Raw genomic sequence first — 16150 nt, forward strand, 5'->3', positions numbered from 1 at the left:
AAAGGATGATTGGATGTGCGTTTGCTCCTCTCAGCTGCTAATGTAACTCGGATAACAAATACAGACAGTTGGCAGTCATTTCCACCAGCGCTGGCTTGTGACACGTAAATCTCCCTTCGGTGTTTTTTACCTCGGCTCTGAATCCGTTGGTTAGAAAGCCTCCCATACTCTGATTAATCTAATCCCATATTCTCCCTCCATCCCGTTTAAACGTCTTCCCTCTCACGCTCCACTTAAGCTCTTCTTTAAATGCACTTGAACATTTCTGCGTTTAGGTGGGAAGGAAGCGGCGCGCAATTATAGAAATAAAATAACAGAAAATACGAAACATGGTAGGAAGATCACGTCTGACCTCCAACGCGCTTAATTCACTTGTCTTTGTTGTGACATTTTAAAAGTTTGCACAAAATTTGCATTACAAATGAAGGGAACCAGCTTCTGTTTCTTATTGTTGAGTCATGACCTCTGACCTCTGCAGTGAAGCTTGCAGGGATTCATGTCTGGTTCACATAGAACGAAGAAAAATCTTTGCTACAACAGGTACAGATTTCAAACCGGAAAATCTCGCAAAATGTCTCGAGACGTGAATTCAGATCAAACATTCCGATAATTGGGGCATCGTTAAGATCGTCAGAAGAGGAAACATTAAAAAAACTCTAAAAATGGAGGCCAGCGTTCTCTTGGAGAAGTCAGCCAAATGTTTGAGATGCTTTCGCCTGCGTCCTGTTGCAGGCAGGGATAGTTTTAATGATTTCCTCCTGCGAACGCATCACTACTGAATGTAACTCACAGCAGCCATTAGCTGCATTTCCACTGGCCGTGAAATTCGTAAAATAAATTTGCTTAATGAAAATGAAAGAAAACTCAAGTTTATTGGTAAAACGTTTTTGCGCGGCTGCACAGTGGCGCAGTTGGTAGAGCTGTTGCCTTGCAGCACGAAGGTTCTGGGTTCGATTCCCGGTCTTTCTGCATGGAGTCTCCATGTTCTCCCTGTGCATGGTGGGTTTTCTCCAGGTACTCCGGTTTCCTCCCACAGTCCAGAAACATGACTGTCAGGTTAATTGGCCTCTCCAAATTGTCCCTAGGTGTGTGTGTGTGGTTGTTTGTCTCTGTGTTGCCCTGCGACAGACTGGCGACCTGTCCAGGTGACCTGTCCAGGTGACCCCGCCTCTCACCCGGAACGCCAGCTGGAGAGGCAGCAGCACCTCCTGACCCCACTGAGGGACAAGGGTGAAGGAAAATGGATGGATGGATGGACGTTTTTGCGCTGGGATGAGAAGGATTTCAAAATTTGTTTTTCACAAAACTGAAATGGAAACAATTTTTTTTGCATCACGAGTCACATGATCAACAACCAGATGTTGCTACTGACGGAAATGACGAAGATGACGACAGGAAGTAGGACAATGATGGTTTATTTACTTATTCACGTGATTTTCTTATCTAATCTAAACAATGTGATGTGAATATCGACAAAGTTTTGTGCACATTTGTAGTGGAAACGCGGCGAATCGCAGCTGGTTCAGTTTTTCTGCTGACTCTGGTTGATTTGATGTGAAACTCTTAGATGCAACAAACCGTTAAAAGCCGAAGTCGCCGATGCAGATCAACAGAAACTCTTCTGGGTCCTTAGATGTGCCTCAGTGAATTACCCGCTTTCATTACCGCCTGACATTTAGCAGGTGCGCCGCGGTGGACCTGAATGCCACATGGTAATGAGGACGGATGCGGCTGTGACAGAGCCGTCGACGGCGGCGGCGGCGGGACTCGTGACACGCGGCGCGGACGTGTTCGCCGGCAAACATCAGGATCCGGCTCCATGTCGGGGCTGCAGCAGCGCCAAGACAATAACCAAACTCTATTTACCAGACCTCATTCCCTCATTCGGACCCAAAGTAATTACTTTTAAATTGCAAAAACTGGGGAACATTAACAAACGGATGCGGCAATTTAGCTCCGCCTGAGGCCAGACAGCTTGTTTTCACATGGAAATGAAGGTATTTTGCTATTGTCCACTGCGATATTGTCGTGTTGTGGTTTGAGGCTTTATTTTTCCCCCTTCCCCCCGTGTGCATGATAAAAGCGGCGGTGTTTACCGGGCCCATTGTTGCGGACGACTGCTCAGAGCGAGGATAATTCTGGCTTTACGCTAACGCCGCCGTCGCAGGACGGCGTCAGGAAGACGGACGCGCCGCCGCTGCAAACACTTGGCTGATATCTGAGGTGTGACAGCGAAACGGGAGAACGGCGCCTTTCCTCGCAGGCGGGGAGCGTTTTCCCCGTGTCAGGGTCACAACACTTCAATGGCAGCCGTGATTATCATGATCAGCTGTAATGAGGGCCTTCAGGGTGAGCGCCACTCGCTCCTGTTCCTTTAACACAGCCTGTTATTACCACTTTTTGTTCCTTCGCTCTGACTCACTGCAGACCCGTCTTGTAACGTGTAATTCTCCGCCGATGGCGGCGCGTCACGCCGCCCCCGTCACCGACCTGACGAGCCCGGCGGCGGCGCCCCAAAGCGCCGCGCAGCACAAAGGAGCGCCGCCATTATGGCCCGCCGGGGTCGCCGGCCGGCCGCCTGATGAGGGCGACAACAATGGCGGCGGCTCGTTGTCGCAGCGTGACGCGAGAGACTCTGGCCAGAAAAAAATAAGAAATATGGAGGCGATGTTTGATTCTGATGGAGCCTGAAAATGATTCCAGCAGGAAAAATACTAAAATAATCATCTGATTTAAAGTCTGAGTGTTCAGAAAATGGATTAAATGTAAATAATTATTAACAGAAACTGATTTTACAAATTAAAACTTGTTTTGGTTATGCATGTTAATGCTCTTTCTGCTGCCACACTTTTTCCTTCCACTCAACGTTCCAATAATACAATCTGTAATTACTAATGAACGAACCAGGATAACATTGTTTCAGTTATGTCTAATGCTTGTGGACTTTTTGCTACCACACTTTTTCCTTCCACTCAATTTTCTATCAATACAATCACTCTGTGAATGTAGAAGCTTTTTTTTTTTTCCAGCGTTGATTCAGTTTTTCTTCTCCTGACATTTCTGTGTTTATTACTGGTTTATTCATTTTAAAGCAGAATTATTGTTTTAAGTTTGAATCATCAAAGTCTTTAACTCTCATTCTGCAGGAAACTAGTCTGTTTAATAAACAAGTTTTAATTACTTTTCAGCAACCAGCTAATTTTTTAAAGTGAAATAAATAATTAGCAGCATGAATTTCACATTCAGGTTTTAAATAACATGAATAATGTTCAGTCATAAAGAGAAATTCAGAATTAGTTCAATAAATGATTCGATGAGAAAAACTCTGAAATATTTCTCATGTTTGCTGCATGAAAGGAAATGGGCACAAAAATCAATTTCCTGAATAATTTTTGTGAACATTTCATTTTAAAACTAAGATTTCAAACTAAATCTTTCATGTTAGATTCTCTCTGTCAGTAAAGTGAATAAATAACATCAGTTTGCAGGGAAAAAACCCAAAGAGAAAATAGAGGAGGCAACTTTTGCTAACGGATAAATTTGCTACTGATCACCAACATCGATGTTTTTCTGAAAATTTGCTAGAAAAATTTTTAAATTTTGAATTTAATCTCAAGAAAAGAACTTAGAAATTTCTCAGTTTTTAAAAGTAAAAAATTCGGAGCTTGAAAAGTTTAAAAAAGATTTTTTTTCCTGAACTTTCAAGTAAAAACTTTGAAAATTCTGAAAAATAAAGCTAATCAGACATTTTGTACACAAATGTCCTCCGTCTTGCTTTTATCTAACGTATCCCCAACAAACACGGCGTGGTCAACGTCTCTAGGCGAGCCACATTTCAGACGTGGTTCCTGAATGTTTGGCTTTGTTTGGCTGCAGGGTGTTGAGAAGAAGAGTGGCGTACCTCCATGGTCTGAGACTGGTGCATGGCTTTGATTGCATTCTGTGCCATGGCTCTGGTGGAAAACGTGACAAACGCACAACCTGCAAGGAGGGAGGAGGGAGGGAAGGATGGAAGGACAGTGGAAGGGAGGAGAGGGGGGAGGAAGAGGAGGAGGAAGACAAGAAAGAACAAAAACAAGACAAAGGGTTGGACACGTCGTCGTTATAAAAAGAAAAACAGATTGATACAGAGAACATGTCACAGGTGGACAACATCGTTTTCAGTGGCTGGAAAAACGAGCATCATGACATCACATCCTGTCCCCCCCCACATGAAACATCAGAGCTGCAGGCCTTCCTCACCTCCGTCCTCTTCCTCACCTCTGAATTAGTCAAACCTGAATTCTCAGCGTCTCTCTGAAAATCTGCATTAAACCTTTTGAATTTGACGCCTAAAATTTTCCCTTTTGATCGACGGGAAGACAGACGAAGGAGCCGTAAAACCGCAGGGGGTCGCTTTAAATCAGAGGAGAGGAGGAAGAGGACGCGTGGCCATCTTCCTCCGCGATCGGCGCCGGTTTCAGCCAATCAGCACGGCGCGTTTTCTGCAGGTGAGGCGGGAAGCGCGGCCGGACAGGGAAACGATGCGAGAGGAGCTGCAGCAACACGCTAGGCTAACCGTATGCTAACACAGTCAGCGAGCCGAGTTAGCTCAGCCAGGCCTGAGGGCAACACACACACACACACACACACACACACACACACACACACACACACACGGTAAAAGTATTTTGGAGGATTTTATGTGCCTGATTGAAGCTGGAGGAACATATTTTATGGTTTTCAACATGTTTTAATTGTAAAAATCTGAAAAGTGTGGCGGGCCTGTACATTTAGTCAGAACTCTAAAGAAGAAAAACAAATAATTCAAAGGAGTGGATCAGAACCGCTTGGCTTAAGACTTTAAAGACGTTTTTCTGTGAAATGAAGGTCAGTCACAGTCGACCTTCGTCTCTGTTTTCGTTAAACAAGCGGATATTTTCCTCCCTGGATTTGATCTCACGCCGCATCCTGAAATGTTTCTCTCCACTTTCTGCCCTTCCTCTTGTCAGAGCTGATCACACTTCAGCCGCTAAACGTCGGGCTGCAGCAGAAGCAGCAAGCGAGGCGCTGAAGGTCGCTGGATTCTGCAGCTCTGACCCACTAAACGCTCGCCGTCCTTTTTCTGAGCTGAAAGGTTGTTTGAAAGCAGGTCAACTCCATCAAATGATTCACAGGCCTGCCTATTTTAGACGAGCATCATTTAACGGCTGCTTTTCCAGGAGGATGCTGCAGAAGTAGATCACTGCTGCAGATGTGGCTCCAAACTGGTTCAAACTGGTCAGAAACTCGTCAGAAGCTGCAACTTTTAGAAACGCACAGGAAAAAAAAGTGCTGATTTATTCTGTTTTTGCTTCTTTGTTCTACATTTTTATGTCAGATAAAACCTGATTTAATGCATAAAAATCAACCGAAGTGAAATGACCAGTCCTCAACCGCAGGGATAACTTTAACAGGACCCGTCTGACAACACGAAGGAGGCCACAGAGAAACTAAGGCTCAGCCTCCAACTGTCTAAAAGCTGCACCGTTTTTCCTCCATTATTCATGTTCTATGCTGTTAAATGTTGTATTCAAAATAATTTGTTTGTGTACCTTAGCTGTTAAATGTTAAATGTTTTTCTTCATTTGAAACACTTTATTATGGAGTCAATTTTCATGGTAACCTGATTCAACAGCAGCAGTCAAACATGGTGGTGGCAGTATGGTGCTCTGGGGATGATTTGCTGCTCAACAAGGGAAACTTTCAGCCTAAAACTCAGCAGGAAATCCACCCAGAGTCTGAATTTAAACATTTCTGCATCTCTGACGACTTTTCCACGCAGCTCTGTTGGCTCGGTGGGACGTTTCTCCTGTTTTCCTGCCGATCTGAGCTGGTTCTCTCCAGCGGGAGCTTCTCCCCCCCTGCTGACGCTGGCTGGGTTCATGAATATTGAATCCGGTTCTGAATAAAAGCAACTTCCCGCCTGCTCGGTGCGCGTCTCGTTTTCTCCACAGCGCAGAGTCGGGGACGAAGCCGGATCGCTAAAAATACCTCGCGGGCCGCATTCTGTCGTCAGCGGAGCGCCGCGCAGTCCTTTAATGAAAGTAGGGTAGCTCCCCAGGCCCAGCCTTCCACTGGTGGTGTGATCCATATTTTATTAATAGCGGCGCGCTCGGCTGATTGATACCGTGGGTTTAAAGCGAGTTCTGCTAGGTGGGACCGCGGGCCGCTGAGAGTTGCCAGCTCAGAAATCCTTAAAGAGCGATTTATTTCCAACCTGATTAGAGGTGTTTATTGACCGGCCAAGCCGGGCCGCCAGCGCTCCGACTCCGACTCGTGTCAGCCGCTAAGTGGCTCATATCGGCTCGACAGGAACCAGGATTTGGCCATCAGGTTTGAAATATTCATGAGGACAAAAGAGAGGAGCAGAAAAGGGGATGGAAGACAGAAACAAGGAAAGGGAGGGAAGGAAGCGAAAAGAGGACAAATCGACTGAGGAGTGGATTCTGGGACAGCCGGGGTGAATTTAAAGGTTTGGACTCAAACAACCTTCAGACGGAAAAAGAAAAGAAAATATTCGCAACGTTTAACGAGCACAGAAGAAGATACGGGAACAGAGGCAGCTCATTGGACGAGAAGAGGAGAAACAGGAAGAGATTTCCATCTCAGCACACAGAAACCACAGAGGGGAGGATGGCTGAGGTCAGGGGTCAGAGGTCAGGGTGGGATGGAGTGGCGTCACAGCTGAAATGATAAAACGGGTCGTTTCCCTTTAAATGGAGCCACAGGACGGGAAGATGCATCTCAGGTTTGAGCAGCAGAGAATGTTGGGGCGACCACGGAAAACCATTTCTACCAAACCAGACCTGGTGGAGGAGATATGATGCTGTGGGACTGAGACATGCCATCAACCAATCACATGAGGTTTCTCATGGTTTCAGCTCACATACTGCACTCATCTTCCTTCACATGTGGCACCGATTAAACGGAAAACAAACTAATTTCATCAGTTTATGTTGTGATACAGAAAGAAAAAACTCAGTAAAGTCACTAATTTCAAACTCTTTGTTCCAGATTTGAACCATTTATGTTTTAACGGTGAACTTAACAATCCAGAAACATTGAATTTGTTGTGGTTTTTCTGTAATCCACTGGCTTCAGAGGAGCAGATTCACTTTGGATCTTCGACCAGTTTACTTTACAGAACTGGTCCAGTTTAAACCGTCCACCTGCAGAAGGAGAGCTGTGGCCTCTGGCACCGAGATGCTAGCAGCAGCTAACGCTATTAGCCGCTACAGCTAGCTGCCAGCACATCCAGGAATCTGTCTAATTTCTAATCTGATTTCTATAAAATATGGCTGACGTTAGAGACAGCACCTTCTACTCCATATCCTCCTCTAGGGGGCAGAGTAGAGCACATTTGTTGGCTCCGGTGAGCTGGTGGTAAATTTGGACCCCAACTTTCCATCCAATCAGGAACCACAAGGTAGAAACGTGGACTCGGCAGTTTTTCCAAGCTTTGATCCCAAAAGGTTTGGGAACAAACCAAAAGTTTCTCTCTTCATCTGGAGGTTTACTTTTAGATTTGTGGGTTACAGAAAATCTACAATAAATTCAAATTTGGTCACAAGATTCTCTTCTTTTAAAAGCATTGCAACCTGTTGTCGTACTTTAGATCCTGCCTGATCCGGCAGCTTGGTGGGTTTTTAAATCCACTTTGGTCCAATTAAAGGAACAGAGCAACTCTGGTGTCTTACTAAAAATATCAGTTTTCCTTAAATAAACAACAAAGTTATGCGACATGAAACAAATCAGAAGCTGAAGGATGACGTGGACAGCAACATTTAAAGTGTCTCAAGACGGAAGTGAAGAGCTTCCTACTGGTTTCCAGTGGGGCTAAACTGGAAGGGGAGGGATGGGAATGGTGGTGAGAAAGTGGGAGGAGGAGGGGGGGAGGGGTGAGTGGGGGGGACAAGGCCGAGAAAGCAAGGAGAGAAAAAAAAAGAAAGTAGTGGGGAAAAGAGATATACAGCCAGAAAAGGAAGCAGCAAGTGTTGACAGTGAGGAGAAGAACCTCCAGCCGCCGCCGCCGGGTAAAGACCTGAGACAAGATGGCCGCCGTGTCACAGCTTCAGAAATATGTGCAGAAAATAATGAGAAACAAGCTGCAACGACTGTGTCTTACCAGTAGGAGGCAGCAGCGATAACAGAGGAAGCTAAAAACTGTTTTTACAGATGAAACATATTTAAGCTGATTTTTGTAGAAATCAGTTTAATGTTCCTAAATAAATCTGGTTTCAGTCTATTTTCATAAAGCAGATCTAAAATATTAGAAACAAAATGCAGATTGAGAAGCTAGTTGCTATTGGCTAGCATTTGGAAAGCAGCCAATCCGGAAGCAGCATTCAGTTTCCTTGGTGCTGATTGGTTGAAACACCAAGCAGGAAGTAAATGTTCTCAGTTTCCACTGAGTTTATTAAAGCGTGTTTAGTGTCTAAACTATAGAAGAGCTTTAGATGAATCATGGGACTTCTAAATGAAACTCATGGATTTTTATTCAGAGGATATTATGAGAATGGATTTCCTGCATAAGCAAGCCACACTTTTCAGATGTTTGTTGCAAGAAAAAAGTCAAAATTTCTGTTGATCTGTCACAAAATGCAGATAAAATGTATGTATTTGCTGGCTGTGATGTGACATAACTCCAACTTTAACTATGAAATCAGATTTTACAGCCCGGTGGAGGTGAAGTGAACAGTCTGCGCTCGGCTTCCTCACCTCAGGAAAGGTGAGTCGGTTTGGAAACCAGCTGAAATGTTCTCTGCTCATAAAGTCATGAACTCACTGGAGAGGGAACCAAACTCACAACGTTCTCCAGAAGATGAAACGCATTCAGCTCAACGTTTCAAAATAAAACGACTCCAACTAAAACTTCTGCTCATCACGACTCGGCTGCAGATCTAAAGACCAGAGGTGTTTAAATCTTAACATTTGGAAACTTTGGATAAACCATGATTAGCTGAAGAGACTAGATAAATAACTAATAACTTTAACGTTTTACGTTATTGATCTTTTAGAACGTTTTCTTGCATTATTAAGCCTTAATTACTATCATATCACTTGAAAATGGTTTGAAAACAACAATATTATCGTTTCCTGCGGTAACTTCTGGGGAAATGTGTTCCCGTTGGTAAACAGGATCAAAGTTTCGCTAATGGAAATGAATCCTGTTGCTCGTCTGTGGTTAGCATGAATTTCAGGATAAAAATCCCCTCAGATGTTTTTTAGTCTTTAACCTGCAAGCATGAAAAAGTTTCATAAAGAAGTGGGCGGATTATTTATGTGTCTGGTCCAGATTATCACCTCAGATCTGAATCTATAGCTTCTGATTTAACTTTAGTATGGCGGCCATCTTGGTGAGGGCAGCAGCTGGAGGCCCGTCAGCTGTTTGATCAGCATGAGGAGCTGCAGGATGGAGGCGAGTCAGAGTGGCGGGTACCTCTGCTGAGCCCGTCGGGCCCCCGGAGGATCCGGCACTCCTCGATCTGGCCGAACGCGGAGAACATGACCCGGATGTCGTTCTCGTTGCACTTCTTCGACACCATGCCGATGAACAGCTTCCTGTCTTCAACAGCTGCAGGGGAGACACAGAAACATTTACTGGGTCGATTCTCTTGAAAAGGTCCAGATCGGTGCTGGGGTTAAATAAGTACACCCTGTTCCAGTTCTACGACCCGGTACCGTTAACGACCCAATTCAATTATCAAAGCAAAAACTGTCATGGAAACAGTTTCTGTAGAACCGCTTGAGTCCAACTCTTCCTGAAGTTTCTTCTCTCTGAAAGTCCAACAGCATCACCTCTTCAAGTTGATGTCTGGACTTTGACTAGGCCACTTAAATTCAACATGCAAACTGAAACTATTTTCTACAGAATCATCTCTCCTTCTTGAACCGAGTTCCTAAATTCGTTTGGGATTTAATCCCGTCTGGGATTAAGAGCAGAAACAGTTTTAGGTTTGAAATCAGGCTGAAATTAGGATTTCTGATGGGAACATGTGGAATAAAACCAACTAAAAACCGGAATCGAGTCGTTAGAGACTGAAAGAAGGAGAACTGGTTTCCTCTCTGCAGAGCGACCGGCCTCAGGAAGTCCAGAAACGGCCCGATAACCTCTCCTTTCAGAGCTGCTGATCCGTTAACGAAGCGCTTTAATTAGCCGCTCCTGGGGAATCTGTGAGAGTTGAACCGAATCTGAAGCTGACGGTAAATAATTTAAAAACCCAGAACAAAGAAAAACGTTGAAACAGAAGAAAAGTTAAAAGAAATGACAGAAAGAAAGAAAAAAGAGACTTTGTGTGTTTCATCATGCTGTGATCGATGTCTGATTATCACTTCAACCCCGAGACTCAACCTGGTGGAAGGAGCGGCGGCGGCGGCGGCATGCTGCGGGCCGGCCGGCGGCGGCGACGCCTTCACTCCACATCCAGCGTAAGGTTAATCCGATTCATTTTTAATGAGGAAACTGTCAGCTCCTTCCACCAGGCCAGGCAGATAAGCGCTCGCTCGCTCGCTCTCTGGGAAATCAATAGCACACTTGTTTACTTTGCTGTTTGACTCGTTTGTGTGTTTAAAGAAAAAAAAGAGGAAACAACAAACCGACGGGATTCGCTGTCGAGATAAGAGGCGCTTTAAGAAGCGGCGGCTGCTCTGCGGGCGGCGTGTCGGTGTGTGTGCGCATCACTCCAGAGGATGATTAGCACGAGTCTAACAGCAATGTAATTAATTTACTCTGCGTCGATAGAGGGGAAGGAGAGCAGATATCGTTACAATTGACTGTTTCTGCTCGGCGTTGGCGGCGCGGCGATAAGCACTCGTGGAGACGGAGTCAGCGTTGCATTGTGGGAGAAAGCTTCAAGAACCGCCTGCGGACCCTTCAGGGGAGGAAAAACCTGAGCCGTCTTCCTCCGTCTCCCTGCTGACTGAACTGATGAGGCTCGCCGCCGCCGCTCGTCAGCGCTAACGCAGATCCAGCAGCGGGTTTATTAAAGGTCGTTTCTGTTAAACGGATGGATACGTGTCCCTCGTCAGGCTCCATATTTCACCCTTCCAGCTGCGAGCCACAGCTTTTTATTGAGTTCCTCCCTCCTCGCCCCGACAGTTATGTCTTATAAAGTCACAATTCGCCATATTTCAGTGGAGCGGATGATGGCTTTTCTAAGGATTCCTTTCTTCTTCTTTTTTTTTGGGTCGCGCCGGCAGAACTTTGGGCTCCCGATGTGGCGCCAAAAAGCAGCGGCGTCAGGTCGAAGCCCTTTATTTCCAGCTCTGGTTTTATAGCTTTCATTATCACGTTCTGCTCAATTGCTCAGCTTTAAGGGTCATTTCATCAAAATTACAGAAACGCACATTTACTCCACTGAGCCAGGCAGATAAATTAGATCTAATTTGCCAAAATTTCTGCTATCTGTCACTGATATCTAACATTTTCGCCTAAAAAGTTAATAAAAGTCTAATTTGAGGTCCACTGTTTATCCAACCAAAGTAATCATACATCTGTTCTTGTGGGATTAATTATCATTTTTCCTTTTTTAATCTTTTAAAGGATTAAAATCAGGTTTTCTGTAAAGTCTGAGCGACATATTGAGTTTCTTTAAATCATTTCTGTTTGCAGCTTCTGAATAATAAACAGAAACTTATGTTTCTTTGTTGTGTTGAATAAATGAACCTGCATTAAAACCGGACCAGGCTCCTTCCGTCCCAAACCAGAAGAAAAAAGTGACAAACTTTACACCAACAACCTTGGAGCTCAAGTTTCAGACTAATAAGAGGAACGTGAGTTTTACTGTGGAGTTAAAACATGTTGGTTTATTTGACTTTTAAAGGAGGAGCAACAGAAATTTAGAGCAACCAGCTTCATTTGGCATCTTTTTACGCTGATGATATTATAGTTTATTTTGCACTGAATACCAAAGATGGCTCAGATTTTTAGCTCAAGTTTGGAAAAACTGGATTCAAATCTGCTGGAAAATATAAAAACATAAAAACTATACCGTATTTTTATGGTTTCATTTGGATTTTTGCTGATTTTTCCACTCATTTATCAGGAAGTAGGAGCAGAAAAGTCATCGCCTTGCAGACGATTCGAAGTCAGAAGATCCTGCTGTGGGATTAAAACGGCCTCTTTATTTCCGGTTCTGGTTTTATAGCTTTATAGCTATTATTTTCTGCTCAATTACTCAGATTTAAGGGTCATTTCACCAAAATTACAGGAGCTCACATGTACTCAGCTCAGCCATTCAGATACATTAGCTGTAATTTGCTAAAATTTCCGATCTCTGCCAATGATGTCTATTATTTTTGCCCAATAAGTTCATAAAAGTCCAAATTGAGGTCTGCTGTTTGTCCAATCAAAGTAATCATCCGTCTCTTCCTGTGAAGTTGGTCATTAATAATCTTTTTTTAACCTTTTGAATCACGAAAATGAAACAATTTATTCTTTCAGAGACCCTAAAAATAAGAAAGTCGCCTTCAGGTTTTTCAGGAAAAAAAAAAAAACTACATTTATAACTTGTAGCTTTTTGGTCTGAACGTTTCAAACATGCAGAAATGAAATAATCAGAAATGTGGGTTTGTTTTTATCTCCCTCTGTTGAAGGTTTTTAATTAAATCCATGCCAAGAAAACTTTTTGTCTTCCTTCCAAGTTGTTTCACCTTTAAAAAGATTCTTCAAAATTTCTGAAGGTCTCTGAGATTTTCTGCAGTTATTTCACTCAAATTCACACACCGACCTGCTGACATCACAGATTTGTTCATTTCTATGCAGACGACGTCCAGATTTATCCACCGGATCAGAACCAAGCGTTAAACTCTGCTTGATGATAATAAATCTTAGATTAACGTATTATTTTTTCTGTGAATGATAATAAAACGGGGATCATTCTGTCCAGGCATCACATCTCGATATTTATTCCACTTTTCTCCACTCATCTGTTCAATATCGCCCTAATTAACAAAGCCGGTCATTTTCTGTTCACTAATCTGGGGCAATAATTACAAAACTGCACTGCAGGGATTAAAAATAAACAATAAGAATAATCAGTAAGGCATTAGAAACTTTAAAACGTTGTATAAAGTCTAAATCATTAAAGTTAGTTGATGTAGTGAAGCTAAGTTACAGGAAGCTCTAATTCTTTACAAAACCAAAAACAAACAATTACCACAAAACTAATGAGCAATTTACAACTTATGTTGGAATCTCAGTTTAAAATTTTACTACTGGAGAAATTTATCAGTAATTTGAGACAAACTGGAATATTTTGAATATTGAAGTTAGAAAATCTCCAAACATAAAACTGTTCATCATTTAAACATCTGATTATTGCTGGATATATGAGATTTCTGGAGAAATTTAAAGAATTGATTCTTCATCCAAGGTAATTAAAATTAAATTGATGGGTGAGCTAATAAACATAGGTTTAGATTTTATTGTTTGTTACAAGTTTCTGATAATTATTGAGTCGGTAACGGAAAAGAAATGTTTGAAAATGAGTCATTTTAAAATTAAACAGTTTTGATAAGCTTATTATTTTGTTCTCAGTCTTACTGATTATTTGTTTTTATTTTTAAAAACCTGATTATAAATGTAATAAATATAATAATTATCTCTTAAATATCTAAAGTTTAGACCTTATGATTCATTCTGGAAGTTTAATTTAGCAGATATTCAAAAATAAACCAACTTCCGTGTTACATTTGATTGATATTGGAAGATTCAGACCAAAGCAGATCGATGGGTTAGAATGGCCTAGTCAAAGTACACAGCTGAGAATGTGAGGGACAACCTGGAAACAGATGCTGTCTGGTGGGTTTGCTCTGCACAGAGAAACGGGTCGAGTCTGGATGTGAGGATGAAGCGAGCGCCGGGCGGCGAGAGGCAGCCGCCGCGGGGAGCGACACCAGTTCATCACTGGGCTAAAACGATTCAACTGGCGCTGACCTCCCTCCAAAGCACCTCAATAATTTATGACACGTATAAGAGAAGAAGATATAGACACAGAAAAATCAGCATTTCCTCCTCTATCTCTCTTTTCAGCGTCTCTGCTTCAATCTTTTCTCTTCCTGTCTTCTCTGCAAGTCAAGTGAAGCAGCTATTACCAGGCAAATTCAGAAAGAGAGAGAGTGTGTGTGTGTGTGTGAGTGTGTGTGTGTGTGTGTGTCCTTGTGGCCACTCACCATTAGATTTCTCACTGTCTGCAGGTTTCATCTGAATAGGGTGATGCATCTGTGGAAACAAAAGAGGGGCAGACAGAAGAAAAACATTAAATATCACCTTGACACATGCATAAATACAGAGCTGCAAAATGCTTCAGCTCCCTCATGTGCAAATTAAATCTGAATATCATTCAGAGGCAAATGTCAACGAAAGCAAACGCTTTGGTTTCTCATAAACACTTCAGTCCGGAGGGCAGGAGGCGCGGAATCAAACGGAGTCATGAAAGCAGCAGAGAGACGCTAAAAAGCAAACGGGAGAAGAAGAAGAAGACGGTCAAGGACGAGAAGACGAAGCAAAAAGAAGAAGAGAAATCAGGAAACAGGCAGAAGCTCAGAGTTACAATAACGTGAATAAAAAAGGAGAAAATCACTCCAGTGATTACAGAGAGCAGAGTTCATCAATATGCTAGTTAATTAATAATAATTAGTTAAATGATTTAATTTAACTAATAATCCATGCAACATTTATTGTTTATATTTTATTCCCAGGAACACAGAGTTCACCTGAACAAGAACAAAATGTTTACATTTGGTACACTCTGTTAGACTGCAGATCAGAACTCCATCATCTGCTCCTCCTCCAGCTGCTGGGGCTCTGAGTCAAACCAGCCTGTTCCCCTCCTGGCCTGTGGGGGCGCTGCACCAAGAACCACTGAAGGAAACGACACAGAAACCTCTGAAGACGCTGAGAGCAACTTCCTTCTTCACCAGATGGAAACAAGATGGAGGATTTTAGCGGTTGGAGGATTTCTCTTTAGGCTTTGGCTAAAGACCAGGAGACATTTCTGCTGCTAGCGCTAGGCTAGCACATTAGCTTTGGTTGGATTTACCCAGGATGCCCTGCTCTGTAGTCCACTTCCTGCTTTTGGAGCGGTCTCCGGTCTTCTTGGTGTTCACTTTCAAACCGAACTCAGACGGAGGTTTGGAGGACCAGAGGTCAGAGTTAGCTTAGCATTCACACCTCACCAACCGAACCAGACTGGACCTTCTATGCAAACAGACTGGAGTTGGACTAAACGGACTGAACAGGACTGGTGTGAACGCTCCCTCAGCATCCTAGGAACATCTTAAGTCTCTCCTGACTGAACAAGCAAGACGGATTATCTGGTGCGACTCAAACTTATTTTCAGTTCTGTCTGCCCTCGTTGAATGACGCCCTGGGTGGAGAGCCACATCAACCATGTCCTAAAGCAGCGGTGTTCAAACTTTTCATCAAGTTGAAGGTGCTCTGGTGGCCACAAAATGTTCAGTATTTTTCTTCTTAATTACAACAGCAAAAGCATTTAGTTGTTTATGTTTACCTGCTAAATAAATAAACGAAGCAACAATATTTATAGACATTTTTCTGCAGACGCGTAAATGAGTAAATTACTGTTGATTTAAAACAGTTTTTTTTATCTGGGAGATTTGTCAATGAAAATATATGTATGTAACATATATGTATATGAATGCTAAATATATATATATAGCTATATTAGAGGTGTGCCGATCGATCGGTCACCATTCATAATCGGCCGATTTCTGTGAAAAAGTGTATGATCGGTGTTCGGCAGTCATTGTCTCTTGTTGCCGATCACCTGCCTCTCATTTCTCAGCCTGCCTGTGCAGCTGATCTCCTCTTTCCTTCACTCTGCCAAACGCGCAGCAACAAATCCTAAACGATGTGGAACTATAACTATAACGCACTGAGTGAATGGGGACGTTTGCGTGTTGCGGCGGAAAATTGAAGCAGGTCAAAATGCATCAACACAACGAAGCTAATAGACATAAAAACAATGTTATACCTGACAGAGTTTGGCTACGTCGAGGCTCACTGCAGTAAAAAAGACATGGAGGATCAGATAGCCGGTAAAGCAGCACAGCTACAAACACTCACCCGGATTAGCATGACGGTCAGAAAGCTAAACAAATAACCCGC

The 16150-nt window shown here is 43.1% G+C and overlaps 1 protein-coding gene across 23 annotated transcripts in view; it reads right to left on the minus strand.

Moving 5' to 3' along the window:
- The window catches only part of celf2 (cugbp, Elav-like family member 2), a 291608-nt gene that overhangs the window by 30482 nt on the left and 244976 nt on the right, over positions 1-16150 (minus strand). For all 23 annotated transcript variants that reach the window (XM_017302941.1, XM_017302948.1, XM_008401608.2 and 20 more), the window contains 3 exons: positions 14194-14242; positions 9461-9595; positions 3902-3981 (listed from right to left, as the gene is read on the minus strand). In XM_017302941.1, coding sequence (XP_017158430.1) covers positions 3902-3981; positions 9461-9595; positions 14194-14242 — 264 coding nt within the window. The remainder of the gene's footprint in view (positions 1-3901; positions 3982-9460; positions 9596-14193; positions 14243-16150) is intronic.

This window comes from Poecilia reticulata, unplaced genomic scaffold (assembly GCF_000633615.1).
Source record: "Poecilia reticulata strain Guanapo unplaced genomic scaffold, Guppy_female_1.0+MT scaffold_125, whole genome shotgun sequence".
Lineage (NCBI taxonomy): Eukaryota > Metazoa > Chordata > Actinopteri > Cyprinodontiformes > Poeciliidae > Poecilia > Poecilia reticulata.